Raw genomic sequence first — 18,367 nt, 5'->3', positions numbered from 1 at the left:
TTTAAATCAAAAATAATTTTATTAGGTTATTCTGATGCTTCTTCTCTTTAACACTTTTCAGTGTTCATGTATCCATTTATGCTTGAAAAGTATACATACTTCTTGTGTTAGTGAAAAGTCAGTATGCTAACAGGAGCATTTTTGTTCTCAAATTCACACTTCAAGTTTATTTTTACTTTCATTGATGACAGCTGAGTACAAATGAGCAAAAGTCTAACATTAAAAAGAAATCGTGGAAAGTAGTAGTTCCATTTCTGGAAGTATTAAGGGTTTTCTTTGAGTTACAGATGTTCGTGTTTTTTAGTTATTTATATCTCACAACTTATTTCTTTCGTAATGATGGTATGTAAGAATAAGCTTCTTCGAGGAATTTCTGTTATGAATCACTTAGGTTAATTTGACCTAAGTGAAACTGTTAAATGTAGAGTAAAAGACAGATGCTGTGTGTAAAGGACAGAAGCAGAGAAAGTCCTTGCTTTGTTTTAGATTTTTAAGCATTACTGATAAGTTACAGTAACGTGTGGGACCTTTTTACCTCTAAAGGTCCTCAGAAGCATTCAGCGAAATTTTAAATTTTAAAGCACTTGCACATAGTTCAGGATCGGCTTGTGAAGTTGAACAGAACCTGGGAGACATGCAGGAAGCATCCTAAAATAGTCTGTAGTTTTCTGGAGGCAATACTAGCTAGTATAAATCCATTTAAACAATTTCTTAGAGGAGAGCAAAAAATTTTGTCTAGCTGGGGAGGAAAAGCATGCTTAAAACCTTTAATCTGGTCCCAGAAAGGATTTTTTTTTTTTTTTTTCCTCCAACATGACTTTCATGTACCTTTTGGAATTCCTCATCACCTAATTGTTGATCATTAGTGGTACTTAATTGGGTGTGCATATTAAGAGGACATGACGTAGCCCACAGACTCTTTAAGAGTCTCTTGCCAGTTTATTACTACTTTTCTACTTGATAGCTTCTGCAAAAAGGCTAATGCCTCAATACTTTGGGTCTTGAATTAATCCATCAATTGTATGTATAGGATCATGACTGGAGCCTTTTAAAGGCTGAGATAGTTCAAACTCCTGTTGCCTTCTCAAATTTGACTATCTCCAAGGTAAAATGTATTTTGTCCTTCTGTGGTGCACGTCTGACCAGAGTCTGTCTTTTCTATGCTCATGAGGTAGTGTAAGCAGCACTAAAGATGCTTCTTTTGACATTGCTGAACACACTGAGCAAACAGTTTTCTCGGATCCTCCTTGTACATCATCTGCTCCAGTCTTCTTAACCATCTTAGTGGCTCCCCTGGACTTGCTATACTATATCAATGCTATGTATTTAGTATCATATTTATCATGTGTCCTAGGGAAATAAATAGTGTGCAGGACCCAGCACACAAGATGTAGTCTCACAAGTGCCAAATAAGGGGAATAATCACTTCCCTCACTCTGCTGGCTACCTTACAGTTCGTGAAGTGTGGTATGCTTGTCTTTGCTACAAGAACAGGCTTCTGGCTCCTGTTCAGTTTGGTGTTGGCTGGCATCACTAGGTGTTCTTCTGCATAGTTACTTTCTAGTTAGTCAGTCCCCAAAATAAACCAAACCTGTTTTTGTATTGTCTGTCCAAATAACTCCTTCAGTTTATGATAGGTAGTGTTGTGCTTCCTCTGCAGATGTAATAACAACCTTTCTGCAAATTATTTTGAAGATAAGTTTATTAATGTTTATATTTTTAAAGGTCTAGAATATTTGATTGATGTACAAACAAAACTTGGACTGCAAATAATTTTTAAATTAATTAAAAGCAATTTGGGAGAGAGGTTTCAAAAAAATAGATGGGGATTTTTTTTGTCATTAGGCATGTTGACACGTTTTGTGTATTTTTTTTTTCAAATACAAAAAATTCAGGCCTTCCCCCATTTGTGAAATTTTGTGGCTTTAGTGGTTTAGTATTTTCTTCGAAGCTTGGTGATGTGTACATTGTATTCCAAAAAGGTATAGTTGTGCTTCTGCTTTGTGTAAATGACAGCATATCACAAAGGCTATGAAATGAAAATTTGAAATGTAGTGCTACAAAATCAGTGGTAATGTTATGTTGACCAGTAACATAACTGTTGCTTCTAGGTGTAGTAGTTCTTTCCTTAAAGGAAAGAAAAAGCTGAAAAAAATGTCCTGAATTATTGTAAAGTAAATGTTGCTTGCGTTTTATGAACAGCTGTGTATCTGGTTGTAGCAATTAGACATGAAATTTTATGTCAGTTTCTTGTTAAGAAAATTCTGAGCAAATAAAAGTGGAATGGGAGTAGCAGTTTCATAGCTTTCACAAGCTTGGTGCTATTTCTATCTGTTTAAAATAAGACAAATACAGCAGCTGTTACCTCCTTCAGTTGGAGGTCACTTGGTGACATTACTGAAAAAGGATGTTTCGTTTGTTTCACTTTGTTTAGAAAAGGAAGACCAGTGTCTCATGCCTGAAGCTTGGAATGTCGACCAGGGAGTAATAACCAAACTCAAGGAACAATACAAAAAGGAGCGCAAGGGGAAAAAGGGGGTGAAGAGTAAGTGGAAAACATTGCACCTTAAGATCATAAATCCCACATCTTTCACACCCTTAATTCTATCTCTCTTTCAATGTTTTCCTAAAATTACTTACTCTTTTACTTTGCTGCTCCTGACTGCTTTCCTATTCACCAGTTCTCAGGGGTTGAAATTAATGATATTCAATCAAGTTACCTGATAATTAGTTGGATTAGATATAACTTCTTCCAACCACGTGTTGGATTAATTGAAAATTTGTGCTTGGAGAAGGGATTATACTTTTGTTATGCAGAAGCGTAAATTGTAAATTGCATTGGTTTAGTACTTCACACTTCAATATAGCAAATTTCAGAACCCTTTTTTAGCTGAAAACATGCCAGTTTCACAGGAAGATTTAAAGTCTGTTATGTAAATTAAGTAACAACAGAAACTTTCTTGAGTATCATATTAGATGACAGAAGGAAAAAAACAGGTTAATTTCTACCCCTGTTTATACTTAACATTCACAACATGAAAGTCATACTGTCATCATAATTTGTTATGCAGGGCTCGAAATAGGAAGTAACTCTGACGATCCATTTATTTGTGAATGATGGGATTTATTTTTTGACTTTATCTGTGGGAATAATCTTTAAAAACATTGGGTATTTTTACCCAAATAAAAAAACTGTGATCAGTATCTGAAATACAGTTTCTAGCCCTGTATTGTAGTTTTTTGTTATGTTTCTTGAAACACAGATCCATTTTATAAAACCAATATTTTTATAAGTTAAACGTGAAACTTTCAGAACTCAGATGAAGTGTTTAAAATGAAGCACTGTATTTGCAGCTTTATTGCAAACATCTAGCCATACTGAGAATTCATGTTTAAATGACGTAAATTAGTAATATTGCATGTAGTCTGGTAGGAAATTGAGATATTTCTCCCTTTGTGGGAAGATGCTTATTAATACCAGTGATATTCTCACTTCCAAAGAAACATGCCTAATGATGCAAAAAGTCAGATCCTCGCATTATTGTTTGAGGCTGACTTGTTTTATTAGCTTTTGTATTGATGTGATGAGTCTCAGCAGTTGGTTATGTTGCTGAAGTTACTCAATCAAATATGCAAACTTTTTCTTTTTTTTTTTTTTTTTAGAGTAAATCATTGCCGTACTCTAAATTCCTTAGGTGATATTTTTGTTATCTTTGGAATCATTTCAGTTACTGGAACTTGCAAGCCTGGCAAAGAATTTGAGTTAGACAACTGAAATGTTCGTGCTTCACAAAACTGATTCTAAATTTCTTTATGGTTAAGTTAGAGGTGGCATATATGACTTCAGTGAAATTGATCTCTAACTTGCCTGTTATTTTTAAAATGCACAAACTTTGCTATGTAGCGTCAGAGTGAATAGTTGTAGGGTTAATTTAGCAGGAGTTATTTAATCAAACCACTGAAATTATATTCTTTTTGGTAATGAAACTTAATATTTTTAATATGAATATAGTTGTTACTGGAATTTGTTCTATACATTTATGAGAAAATTCCAGATGTAAGGCAGCAGCACTTGGTCATCCAGTGCTCCTTCTTAAAGATAACTACACTACTGCTTAGTACATTTCCAGTACCTTTTAGATTGATTTGATTGGTTTGATCTTGGGAGAGCAAATGGTTTACTGCAGAACAGAATTAAGCATCTTTCCATGGACAAACAATTGTTGGATGGGAATCAGTGCAGAAGAATCGGGAAGAATCCCAGTCAGTTTTCAGCTATGTCTTATATTGCACGTAGTGAAGAAGAATGTGAGGAAGGAAGTCTGGAGAAAAAGAAGGGACTAAATATCTTGACATTAAGTTGTACAAAGCTTGTAACTATGACTTTAGTCTCATCATAAATCATGTTTAGGTGCTGAACTGCTACTAAATAAAATATTGTTGTTTTTATAAACTAGATACTATAGCAAAACAATCTTGCAAAATCCTACTTAATTTTTTCTCAATTAAATAATATTTTTGTGACAGACAAACACAATTCAGTTAATTTACTATCATTATGGCTAGGGTGGACAAAGTAGAGTTTGCAACTGCATTAGTAAACTTATGATTTTGCAAGGCTGTAGTAAACACTCCTGTGAAGTAATAACAGCAAACATATATTAGAGTACACTTCTGTGTTAAAGCTGCTTAAAAATAGCTGTATTATTTACTGGTCTAGGAAAAACCATAATGGACTATGGGTAAGACATTTTCCCATTCTTAATTAAACTTACAACAGGAAAAACTACCGAAGATATGTTTCAGCCTCAATCCTATATAAAACAGTCAAAACAGGGATGTGGGAAAATGATGGAGCAAAGCACAGGTAAGTGTCAAGAAGGGCATGGGTCTTCACCATATGTAGCTTCAGGAAGTAGGCCAGTGAATCCAGTTGCATTTTTATTTTAATGTAGCTATATTTTTTTAGATTATATAGTTCCACAATCCTACACTCCTGCACAAATAAGTTAAAAATCATCATCTTGTCCTAAGAATTTGCTGCACAAAGTACCTGATGCACAAATGTTAAAATATTCACAAATGTTATCAATTGCTTTGGAAAAGTAACTACTCTAATAATTATTGTTGCTGTGACCCAGTTGGAGGCATTCCTGAGCATTCCATGCAAATAGCAGTATGAGTTAATAAAAGTGGGGAAAGTTGTGCATTTGCAATTCTCAGTTGCTTCTGTCGCTTTCTTTTCAATAAATTCATTTCATGCTGGATGATTAGTTACTGCTGAAAATAGGTGCTCATTATTTTTCTACGTTAACATTTTAACGCAAGGTAGGATCCATTGTTGCATGTACTGCTGTACCATATCTGATATAAATAGCGTTGTTATGAATTATCCATAAACTATTTTTTTGTTTGTTTGTTTTTCTGGTTAGGGCCCAACAGGTCAAAGCTGCAAGATATGCTTGCAAACTTGAGAGATGTTGATGATCTCCCTTCATTACAGCCATCTGTTGCACCTTCTTCTAGGCCCAGTAGCTCAAGGCTCATTGAACATGAGATAAACAGGACAGATGAAGGTAAGTACTGAAAAGTTACATACACCTTTATAAAGGTAGATGTTTATAGTTAATTCTTAAAGAGTATCCTCTATGTAAGCATGTTATAAAGGCTAATTCAGCATTATAAGTTCTGTCTAAATGCAACAGATGGCATTCCCATTCCTCCACTCCGGTCTTTACTAGGAAGGACAAGACAATTAAGAAAAGCCTTTGAACGTGATGGAAAAAACTTCTTTGGCATTTGGTGGCTTTGTACTATGGGGATCTTAAGTGATTTGCTTGTGTTCATGCTAAGCTCTAGCAGACAGGTGTGGACATACATTTGGTATATAAGTATCTCTTTATAATTTGTGTGTGTGACATGTATATGTAGACATATGCACATACATGTTCTTTTTTTTAATTCAAAGATAAAAGAGGCTCTGCAGGTGAACACAAATGCATAGGTATAGGTTTCGAATGCATGTGGTGATTGTACAGTAATATTGAACGACTTACAGCTTGCCAATGTGTTAATTTCCACAAGGTGTTCCAAAAATTCAAAAAAATCTCATAGTGGCTCGGTCTAAGTATGGAAAATCATGCATTTTTGCAACATAGTGTGTGAATTCCTTCATTAATATTACCTCTTTAAGTTGCTAAATCATGCATTTGGTTCAACATCTGAGTTGCTGTAATATGCAGCATAATAAATATATTAGGATATATAAGCTTCTAAAAGATTGTATCTTGCTCTTTATTTAAATGGTAAATGTGTCTTTAGAAAAATGAGCAAAACATGGTGTTGACTTAGCAGTCTTCCAGTGAGTGTGAAAAAGTAGGTCGGCCAAGTTATAATTAAGATGCATGAAAAGGCCTGCCGTGTGGCATAGTTAGTGAAGATCTCAGTAGTTCTGTTTCCTACATGCTCAGTGATTTTCTTTATGAAAGAAGTGAGTAACTTAGCAACACTTTGAGAAGTATAGGAATTTTTGGTTGAATGTTTCCTTTCCAACCTTCTCCCATGTATGGAGAGACGTATTTGCAGAGCTTTATTTTCATGTCCTTTCAAGATTGTGTTTTCTAATTTAGAGACTCAGATGGACTCTCAGGAAAGCAAGAGGACAGTTGACTATTACTAGTCTGAGTTCAGTATTGCAAGCTTCTAGTTGCATATTCCTTTTGCAAATCTGAGACCAGCTGATATTAGCATACATTTTTTTTTTTTAATTCTAGTAACTTTTCAGATTTGACATCCTGTATGTATTGGGTGTTGGGTGGAACGTTACCTCATAAGGTCAAATGAGAGAATGAGAGGCTGATAGTTTAGACTTCAGGGTGATAAAGGTAAGGGGTGTTTTGTAATTAAAAAGTAATAACTAAGAGACCTAATCAAACAGCAGAGCCGAAGGGTTTTTACTTGATTTTAAAGGGTAATTGAAAGCAAACAGGACAATTCATAGAGGTGCATGAGTGGAATGGAAGGATCACGAAGATTGGGTTAGTTTTTGCGGGATGGTCTGGAGGGGAATTGAATGGAATCTGAACCTGATGCCTGTAGACAAGGAGGAAGCAGCCTGAATAAATCAGGCTATTCACTGTATTCACTGTAAGCCATGGTTTGTTCAGTTTTAACTTAGTGTTGATGCTGCTAGACTAAATAAGGTGCTGAGAATGAGATGGTGTTTCCTTTTTTCTCCACGGTAGCAATGGTATTTGAAAGGGCTTGTATTTACAATGGAACTTAAGGGGGGTGGTTTGATTGGGAAGTAATTTACTGAAAAAACCTTGTAATTTGAGACATAAGGGAAAGTCTGTCATGTCCAGAAGACAGCACATTTTTATCTATTCCGCCCCCTTTTTGTTATCTGTAGTTTTGTAGAGTTGTTGTGGAGTGAAGTTCATAAAGGCATAGTTTCTTTCCAGTTGTATCACTTGATGCAGAGCCTTATATGAACTGTTTTCCTCTTAGCCTTTTATCCTTCCATTTCTAGTGAATCTACTTCTGGATATGTTTATGGGATAGTGAATGGAGCTCCTACAGGCATGCTATAGCAGCTGTAAACTATTAAGATTGCATACTGCTAGTAAAAACCCAGAATTAAATACTGACTGACTTTGGCAGTTACAGTAATTTTACAAGCAGCAGTGAATTCTCAGCTTCCAAACGTACTGCTAGGTGGTAGTGCATATAAACAAGCCTCGTTGTAGACATGCTTTTGAGTATGTGCAGATACAGTATTAAGAAGGAAGTCCAGCTGCTCCCACCAGCTCTTCTTGGGTACTTTTTTGCTGCTGCTACAGGTTCTGTTTGCATATTTTATAGGGGAGCTGGGGAAGGGCCTGAGCTTTTCTGTGTTACTTCGCATTATATATATGGGCGAATGGTAGCATACTCTTCGCTCCTGTGGCTAGTTACACTTACTGTCTTGAGTCATGCACACTTGAGAGTGTTCAGAGGATACCATTAATTGGTAAGTACAACGATACTCTTTAGAAATCTGTTTTTTATGGATCCTTTTATGTCTTTTTGCTCTAAGCTACTTGAGATATGTTTAGTATTTCAGAACTGGCAAATATGCTTTTATAAATCAACATTTTGTAAATCCATGCTCATGGTTTGTTTTTTTTGTTTTTTTCTTGCAGTGGAAGCTTTAACATTCCCTCCTTCTTCAGGGAAATCTTTCATTATGGGAACAGATGAAGCCCTTGAAAATGAACTGGGTCTTGGAGAACTGGCAGGCCTCACGGTAGCCAATGAGGCAGATTCACTGACTTATGATGTAAGTGGTTATTAATGGTGAGGCCATATCTATATGCAGTTTTGGGTCCCTCCATTTCAAGAGGACTGTGGAGAAATTGGAGGGTCTCCAGTGGCATGTGACTAACGAAGAAATGTTGAGGGAACTGGTCTTGTTTAGTTTGATGTAGAGGAGTCTAAGGGGTGCTCTAATTACAGCCCTACAGGTGTTGGAAGGATGCTTACAAGGATGATAGAGCCAAGCTTCTCTGTAATGTCAGGTGTTAAAACAAGAGGAAACAGTAAAAAATTATGGTATAAGGATTCAGATTAGACATAAGGGCAAAATATTTGCCCAGAGAAACTGTGGAATTTCTGTCCTTGAAGATATTTAATACTTGGCTAGGGAGAGAGATTGCTGACCTTATCTGGTGTGGACAGTAGTCTCTTCTCAAATGGGAAGCTGCACCAGAGACTTTTAGCAAGTCACTGTGGCCAGCACTTCTGTGTCTGTGTGTGTAACATATGGCTTCCTTTTCTTTCAGTTTTTATCAAAAATCTTTCTTACGCTTTTTTGAACTTTTTGTGTATATTTCTGATTTCTTGGAAGGATTCTTATTCCTTTTGGTAAATCACAAAAGTGATGATTAACTTTAAATTAGTCTTTAGGTTGCATTGCCCATCTCTCTCAAGGTTGAGTGGTTATAGATCAAATTTTTGAGTCCTGCATGTTGGGGAGGAAGCATGCCTTCAGTAATCTGACTTCAGTGACCACCATGTAGGATTTTACTGTCACAAATAAAATTTGAGATTTCAGAAATAACCTTCAGGTTCTTAGTTTGAAGCTCTACCCTTGTATGTACTTGTAGAGCAGTACATTACATAGTTAATAAAAGTTTACATGTTTTGAGGGTGACACTGTGGAGACATGCTCTACTACTGTATAAAGATTCTGAGCATGTGACTCTGAATCATCAGGACTGCAATGTCTTAGCAACATCTCCTAATTTGCTCTCAGATCTAAAGTTTTTTGTTAATGATTCCTAATTTTGTCTCCAAAAAGATGGTAAGATGACTTACAAATTTCATTTTTTTCTAGTTAAACCTTAAAATTAGATGCTGAGTTTTCTTTAAGTTCAGAGGACACGACACATGTAATCCATCTGTACAGGAGCTTAACGCTTTCAGTGGCTGACTTCATTGTTCAGGTGTCTGTATAAACTGTAGTGTTTGTCTGGGTCTCCATACCTTGAACTAAGAGCTTTTATTTACAGAACCTATCATTCTTTATCTACCCACATCCCATCCTGCATGGTTGGAAGTGTTAACTTCTGTTTGTTCACTTGTTAAATCCTACGTTAAGTCTAGTGATCAGGATTTGTAGTTGTGCTTGCCTCACCCCTTATCTTTTCCAGTGCTGACAATAAAGGGAAAAAAAGTGTTTGTGAAGCTTTTTGCTCTTGTCACTGTACTCTTTATTGAAACAAAATGAATGATTAATTTTTCCCTTTCAAGATTCCCTGAAAGCTTAGCTTACAAATAACATAATCTGCTTTTATTTTGGACTACTTCATATATTCTTTCAGCTGCCAAATGGGAATCAAGTAGGATTTAATAGGATTAGTAGAAATTTAGTAGTTTGTTTTTTTTGTGTGTTGGTTTTATGTCACACGGAGAATGAAGTTGGAAGTTTTTTCATGGTTCACTCTTTAAATTCATTTTCTCTCAAGAGCTGCAGACAGATTCCTGTTTTCAGGAATCCTATTTTCATTTTTACTGGATTCCTTTCTTAGAAAAGATGTCAGTATTATGCTACTTCATATTATGGTTCAGGGTTTTCAAATTTTGCATTGGTTGGCAGTAAATTAAAGAATGGTTTTCAATTAGTAATACAGATTATTAATATAATACTTAGAAAATTTTCCTTTTGTGGATAACAAGGTGAAATTCCCTAGGTTACTAACTAGTACTATCTTGACTAACTGGTAACTGTATCTTTTTTTTTTTCCCTAAAATATTGCTCATTGGTGTCTTAACAAATGTTTACTTCAGTTGGTTCTTATTTATTTTCTTTCTAGTTTTCTGGGCAGATAAAAGAAGCTTCATAAAATTGTAACAGACCGAGCACTGTACCTTAGAGTATCTAAACTGCAAAACTATTACGCGTAGTTAGACGCAGCCATTACAGTTACAAGTAAAAGCAAATCAGGTGCTAATTTTTGGGGTCGACCACCCCCCCCCCCACCCCAAGAACTGCTATTCAAATCTCAGTTTGCCTCACTGTTGGGTTTTAGTGGAGAGAGAGAAAAGGTTGCTAGCTGCCTTGCTCGTAACCCAGCTTGCAGCTCTTGCGAGTCCCGTCTGTCTCCACCTCTGCTGCTGGTCCGCTGGCTGAGATTGCCCTCCATCTACTTCCCAATTTTTAATCATAATCATCTTGCACTCTTTTGGAAGAGCGTCTCTGAATGAATGAGAAACGAATCAGGGATACTATTCTGTTAGAACTGGCATGTCCTGTTAGGTGACTGAGGTGTCTGTGTGGCTTTAACAGACACGACACAGGACCTGTGCTTCTGGTACAGCAGCTGGAGGTCAGGTTCTTTTCCCTCCATCACCTAAATAGGTGCTAGATGCCTGTCTTTAGGCAACCGAATTCCACTCTGGCCATCTGTGAATACTCTGTGTTGTACCCTTTTTGCTGAGACTTTCTTGGCCAGTCTCCAGAAAAACTGACAGAGCTAACTTTGCAGTCCTGCCCCATCTTTGCTCTGGCTCCAGCATTTGCCTGTTCCCTCTGAGCCAACTGAACTCCGTAGACTGGCAAAGAAACTGAGCTGTCTCACTGAGCAGACAGTGCAGAATTACTAAGAAACGTGATGAAACAAAGCCTGCTGTTTGCTGTGCCTCCTTTCTCATCGTTTAAAATCTATGGAACCTCGTAAGTGAAACACAGTTTTTATTAATAAAGCCAGATATTAAAAAAAAAAAAAAAAGGCACTTTTGTTCTTAAACCTTTTTGTGTGTGTTCTTTGACATTCTCAAAATGTCTCTAGATAGTCATCTCTTTCTTGGAGTTAATGAAACTCAATTATTTGGTATTATCCATAGCTTTTTTTGTAATGAAATCATCAATATCTGAGTCACAGTTGTTTATGTCAATGTTTTATTAATGGACCGTTTCCAGTGGTTATGGCAAGGTAAATTTAATCATGGCAGTATTGATTGACAAAATCATAAAAGTCCATTTGGCATTTTTCATCAACATTTGTTTGGAGGAGCAGTGTTGAAGAAGCTGTTATTTATTTTTTTTTTTTTTTAAAGGACTTTCTTTTTGGATCTGGTGGCATTTGTTCCTCAGTAATTGTTTGTGTATATGATAGCTTAGTGCTTGCCAGTTATATACTTAGTATGTAGCTGAGGTTTTCTTTGTTGTTGTTTGTTTTTATTGTTTTCTTCTGGCACAATTTACTTGTCTGGCATTATCAGAAGCTTGTGTTGCCTTAGATGAGTAAGTTTGATGGTGTTCTTTGCTGCACTGCAAAGATATTTCTGTGTTTCTATTAGATCTTTACTTTAGAGATGCTATGTTGATGGTACCTCCAATATTTAGGGACCACAGCCTGCTTGATTCAAGCCCAGTGTTAATGAATGAGCCAGTAGATATAGATCAACTTTCAAATACTAAATCAAGTTTACAAAAGTATCAGTCAGAAAAGTACTTTCCAGCTTTTCAATCATGTAACTTAATAGATGCGGAGTATTTCATTTGCTTAGAGTGCATTGCTGCAGATGTATACTTGTTGCCTGTGTGGAATACATCTACCTTCATACTTGTTTTAAGTAGTCTAATCAGTTTTAAATGGACTGTTGCTCAAGAACAGGTTGTTATGCAAAATAGGTGAGGTAATTTGACAACTGAAAATGTCAAACCAAAGTTCTGATTTCCGTTCCTTATGCCTTCCAGATTAATTGTGAATTTGCTTTTTTGCTTTTTTTTTTTTTTTATCGTGATTATTAGATAGCAAACAATAAGGATGCATTGAGAAAGACTTGGAACCCCAAATTCACATTAAGAAGTCACTTTGATGGAATAAGAGGTCTGGCTTTTCATCCGGTTGAACCAGTGTTAATAACAGCTTCAGAGGACCATACATTGAAAATGTGGAATTTACAAAAAACAGCCCCAGCAAAAAAGTAAGATTTTTTGTTTTGTTCCATTAAGACATTTTTACTTATATAAATGGAGCTTCATCTGGGAGCTAATGGGAATTTTTTCTTCAATTTAAAAATAAGAAAACAAGCTCTTAGAGAATTATGGAGATTTTTAAAGAGCACCAGAAGAAATCTACACATGTTCATTAATGTATTTTTTTTGAAAATGGAAACTACTCACCTTTTTTATATTTTCTGTGTAGATATCCTTGCAAATTAATTTACTAGTGAAGATATTTGGATGCAGCCTTGTTAGTGTGCTTGCATCTGTATATAAATACACACGTACAGTATATAAGCTTACATAGACACACACACACACATATGCATATATCTGTGTACAGAATTAGGCATTGATGGAGTTGTTGCTAGGTTTGCTTGAACAGTCTCTTTCATGTTGCTGTGGCCGTGACGAAACAAGCAAATTTTTAGCAGGGCTAACATTGAGGGAGTAGTACATGATTTTTTAGGCAAAGCTTATGGTCTTCCTGAAGTCTGTGATGACAAACCTCTGATTGGTAAAGACCTGAGCAGTACTTAAAGTGATTTGTAACTGCATTACAGCTTTGGTGTAAAAGCGAAGTGTCATAAACCTCTTTCATCAGATAGGGAGTAGGAACACAATGATATATTCCTACTGATACTGATAAGCCTCCACTACTTCCCCACTTTTGATGCACCTGCTGGTTTGATTGGTGTGTGAGAGATCTTGAACTCTCAACCTTGCAAGTCTTTAAATAAAAAAATAACCAAAAATCCTATTATATTTTGAAAGAATGCAAATAATTACTAGATACAGAAAAAAAATCATGTTAGGAGAAGGGGGAGACTTCAAAAGAGGTAGCACTGATTTTAAGAATTTAGCACTTTTGGATGATTTTTGTAAAGCACTGTGTAAGGTCGTATACATGTTAACATTTTCTTGTACCTCCTTTAGGAGTGCTTCTCTTGATGTAGAGCCAATATATACCTTCAGAGCACATAAGTGAGTATTTGCTAAGAAAATAATCGTATTTTCAGAAATAGAATATTTTTGAACAGAGACAGAATCTTTAAAAATTCCTGACATCAACTACTAGTGCTTCTAGTATTGCTTTCATGTAGTGCTTCTAGTTCCCATGTTATGTAAAACACCTGCATATGTTCATTTCCTTTCTGCATAGATCTTTTTTGTCTGACACTAAGTAGAGCACAGTTTTATAAAGAAAACCATAAAAAGTATACAGTTCAAATTCAACTAAATTTTCTTTTCATCATCGTATCTCCTGACTTTTTGTTGGATACATGCATATGTAGAATGAAGCTGTTCCCAGTGAATTAAAATCTATCAAATCATTTTTATGAAGAAGCCCATAATTTTTTAAAAGGGAAAAAAGTTACTTAAGTGAAATAACAAAGCCTGTAGTTTCAAAGTGTAAGACATTTCATATTTCATGTTCATAATGACTAAATTGTTCTGACCATATAATAGTGTATGACCATATAATATAATATGACCTCCAAATATTGTGGAGGTTTTCTTGTGGGAAGTGTTGTAGCATATGATCTGAGAATGCAGAATTTCTGTTGCAAAGAGTGCAGCAAATTTATTGCATTTTTTGTGAAAATTTGAGGATCTGATTGACATTGTTCATCACTTAATAGTCAACTTGTTGGGGGTTGGGGTTTCTTCCAGTGGACCAGTGCTTTGTGTAGTGATGAGCAGTAACGGTGAACAGTGTTACAGTGGTGGAACCGACGGCCTCATCCATGGCTGGAATACAACCAACCCGAACATCGACCCCTATGACTCTTATGGTACGTTGTTGTCAGCAACACCAACAAATGATACATCTAGTGACATTAATGTTATGTGGTTAAAATAGTATAATAGGTATGTAATACTTCTTGGAAAGTTTAAAAGAGTAAATTGAATGTTGGCTTCAATTGCTTTAAGTAAATTTTTGTTTTAATACTGATTATTTGTTGATGAGAAGATGAAATGTGTCATTTTCATAGAAGTGCTTTGGTCTCTTCACAATTTTGATAAACAGCTGGGTTGAAAAAGTATAAGGTTAAACCAAATACTCGACAAGTGCAGGAAATGTGTATTTTAACGTCCTTTTCTTTGACAAATCTCTGTGCATTTGAGATAAGAAGAGGTTGTCTAGTCTGAGACCAAAGCTGTTAATGTTTTCTGTGAACTGATAAAAAGACCTAGTTCAGTAAGGTTTACCAGATCTGAATGGGTCTCAGCCTTGTGTCTGGGTTTTAAAACATTCTTCACTTCAGATATGCTTGGCCTCAAAGTTGTATTTTGAAGAAAAAAAAAAAAAAAAAAGACTAATATGCCATTAATGGTTGCTTGAGAGAGAATTACGAAATGGAAGTCTGTTTTCCAAACTTTGATACTGTCCTTTCTGCTTAAACTTTGATTTATTCCATTAGTTGCAAACCAAATACCATGTATGCTAATTAAATTAAAGTATCTTCATCCCAGAATAATTGAGACTATTATGTTGGCATGATCTGGTTGTGGGTTTTTTTTTGTTGTTTTGTTTTATGGACTAGCTTGTTGAGGCTGGTCCATAAGCACACAGACCAAGATACAAATGTTGAGTTAATGCAATCTTTGTTCTGAAATGTTTTGTTTGTCTTTTGTTCACAGATCCTTCTGTTCTAAGAGGTGCTTTTGTAGGCCACACAGATGCAGTGTGGGGTCTGGTTTACAGTGGCACACACCAGCGTTTGCTGTCCTGTTCAGCAGACGGCACTATACGTTTATGGAAAACTACAGAAATTGCTCCAGCTCTCAATATATTTAATGATAATCAAGGTACAGAAAAGTGCCCTAACTTAAAGTTCATTACCGCTATTCAGAATGTCATAGTTTTGGCTATTGACTAGAAACCTTCCTTTTTTTTTTTTTTTTTTTAAACTGGATTTTATATCTCAATGTGTGTTTTTGTGGGGTGGTAGATTTTGAGTCTCTTCTTCTTTGACACCAGATAATATTGATACCTACACATAGGGGGATGCACACATTTAAAAATTACTGCAGGTTGTCTGCTGATGTTACTAGATCCATGGAATATAATGCATCTACTACATAATTGATATTCAGACTGAGCTTCCGTTAGGCCTTTGCTTCTGGTTTGGCCAGAATAAAAATCCCTTATTGCCAGAGCAATTTGGAACAGTCATTGCTTAGGCTCAGGGCAGTGGCCTAGTACCCTTCTAGGTGAGGTTTCTTGTGCCACTGACAAGGAAATAGAATTGCCAGATTGCAATTGATTTTCTAGTTTGTGCATTAAATAAAAAGCAATAATCTAGTCACCCTAAGTGCTGCTTATTGGAAAAAAATCAGTCCTTAGGATTTAGTTGCTAAAATATGATGCACAGACCAAAATCCTGTTCTTTAGAGACTTAACTTCTTGGAGTTGCTGTTTCAGTAAACACTCTAGAAGGAGTCACTTGACATTGACTTGACATTGTCTTAAGAACTATTTTACACCTAATGCTTCTAAAGGTAACTCACAAACCAAGGCAGTTCTTTGGTTCTTATGAAAAACTTCAAGGCAAAATAAACTTTGGCAGAACTGAACAGACTTCCTGAACTATGGTGTAAAGCTGATCAGTTCTGTCATTACTTGTTAGTTTAAATAGACTGAGCAAAATAGAAACAGTTCTGGCAAAACTATGTTTCCAAAAGTCTGCAGGGTTCTGTCAGAATTGTAACTGCTTCACTTCCAACTTGCCTACCTCTCTACTTTGAAGATTTCCTGGAAGATTTTCTGGTTTTGATTTAAAAAAAATAATAAAATAAAATAAAATAAATGAATTATTAAATTAATGAAGGGCAAATGGGAAAGGATAGTCTTGACTCACAGAGTTAATCAGTGTTCTTTTATATTCTAAACTGTGAATTAAAACGCAGACGTGAAATTCAAAGGTTCTTCTTTGAAAGAGAATTTTGCCTATGGCTTACTAAAAACTTGAACAAACTCTCTAAAATATTCAGCAGTCATCCCTCAAATCCTTTAGATTAACCATTGCGGGCTTACCAGGAAGCTGCAGGTAAGCAGGCATTGCAGTGATAGAAAAGGTCACTTCAAAACAGTACAGGTTTCATCTTCATGACTGTCTTTTTTGGCTTTACTGTGGTATCTGTAGTGACTTAACATTTCTGAGCACACAGCGCATGCAAGTAAGATGTTTCTCCCATGAGTGAGGTGATGACACTCCTGCATTATCTGGATCAATGGACATAGGCTACTTAATTTGGGTATCTCACTATATACCTCTCTTCCTTCTCCTGACATCTGTTGGAACTGATAGTGTTCTTTCACATAGTTGGTAGAGACCAGTACATTTGAGGAGAGAAATTTTAAGGGTTATTTCTTATACCCAAGATCTGCTCATCTGACCTTCTGTCCAGTAGTGCTCAGGTATCCACGGTGTAAAGACATTGGGGTGTGTGTGTGTGTGTGTATATATATGTGTGTGTGTGTATGTATATATATATCATAATAGGCACAATGGAAAAAGTTCTGAGTTCTGTGATATGAGCTGAAAAATGTATTTATTTAACTTTCCATGCTGTTAGTGTCAGCAGATAAAATTTAGATCTGGAAACCTTTTTTTTTTTTTTTATGTCTGAAGTCCAGGTTAATAACAACTTAAAATTGTCTGTCTTGTAAATGATTTTTCCGCTTTGATATCATGTCCTTAAACTGGAGGTTAGGTTGAAAATTTTTCTCAGAGTTAAGGGAAGAAAAAGGACAGGGAGCTGGAGAGAGTGAAGGTTCCTATTGCCAGTAGATTTCTGTCTAGCCCCAGTTCCAGACAGAGCATCTTAGTAAAGAACATTGTTCATATGCATACCAGAAAAACAGGAATAAAGAAGTGATCATTCAGGGCAATCTGTTTAGATTGGTATATAGTGTAGTTTTAAAAATGTAACATTTCTTTTCATATCCATGACCCTTTAAATGTCAAAGTGCTTAGTGTTCTTTTATTTTTTTTAACAGTCGAATCTTACAAAAATAATCTCTACATTATTTTCTAGAAATGGGAATCCCTTCATCAGTAGATCTTGTGAGCAGTGACCCAAGCCTGATGGTAGCATCATTTAACACTGGACACACTAGCATTTTTAACATGGAGACACGACAACGAATTCTTACCTTGGAGTCTGGAGTAGATACTAGTATGTATCCAAAAAAAAAATATATATTGCTTAAGATCAAATCAGATGCTATTAATGTTTTTTTCAGTGTTTTCAAGCAATCAGTCAGATGACTTCTTATGATATGTTATTATTTGTCAGATAACAAGTTAGGATAACTTGAAGCATTAATTATGTTAAACACTGCATTTTAAGGTGTATCAGTAAGTTGTTATTACTATACCTGAGTGCACGGGCATTTCAGTAGCAGAAGAGTGAATATAATTTTGAAAGAAGGTAGAAGAAACAACTGCAGACACTCTAAATTATCCTTTGAGGAATAGCGCTGGAAAGAAAAGCATAGATTTCCCAAGCTTCTTTAATAGAGCCCAGTGATCTTGTCAGCTTCAGGATTTTCTATTCTCTCTTTAGTCCAAAATTGCGAGGTAGAGGTAATACCAGGCAAATCTAAAGTTGAATTTATTAAAAATTTGGGAGCGTGTGGGGGACTTCCCTTATATTTTTTGTCACAGCTATCACTTTTCTAAGTTTTGTATAGACTTCCAACTCATTTGCAGTTGGTCTTTCTTTGAAGTTTTCACCATAGGAGATGAACAGAACTCCAGTGAAAGAGTATTCAAAGTCCTACATAATGCTTTGGATTATGGCAGTGGCCAATATCACATGCTCTGGAGGAAACTGTAATTAGCCTGCTATCAATAAATTATTTTA

At 35.7% G+C, this 18,367-nt stretch overlaps 1 protein-coding gene across 4 annotated transcripts in view; it reads left to right on the top strand.

Annotated features, from left to right (window-relative positions):
* STRN (striatin) overlaps positions 1-18,367 on the top strand; it is a 67,725-nt gene that overhangs the window by 38,608 nt on the left and 10,750 nt on the right. For 2 of the 4 annotated variants that reach the window (XM_082757375.1, XM_082757374.1), the window contains exons 8-16: positions 2,435-2,545; positions 4,781-4,867; positions 5,433-5,576; positions 8,184-8,320; positions 12,296-12,471; positions 13,427-13,474; positions 14,165-14,286; positions 15,137-15,304; positions 17,537-17,677. In XM_082757375.1, the coding sequence (XP_082613501.1) occupies positions 2,435-2,545; positions 4,781-4,867; positions 5,433-5,576; positions 8,184-8,320; positions 12,296-12,471; positions 13,427-13,474; positions 14,165-14,286; positions 15,137-15,304; positions 17,537-17,677 (1,134 nt within the window). The remainder of the gene's footprint in view (positions 1-2,434; positions 2,546-4,780; positions 4,868-5,432; positions 5,577-8,183; positions 8,321-12,295; positions 12,472-13,426; positions 13,475-14,164; positions 14,287-15,136; positions 15,305-17,536; positions 17,678-18,367) is intronic. The other 2 variants (XM_082757376.1, XM_082757377.1) reach the window with 2 other exon arrangements.

The sequence above is a fragment of the Aythya marila genome, assembly GCF_965140915.1.
Source record: "Aythya marila genome assembly, chromosome: 3".
NCBI lineage: Eukaryota > Metazoa > Chordata > Aves > Anseriformes > Anatidae > Aythya > Aythya marila.
This window is presented reverse-complemented; position numbering and strand designations above follow the sequence as displayed.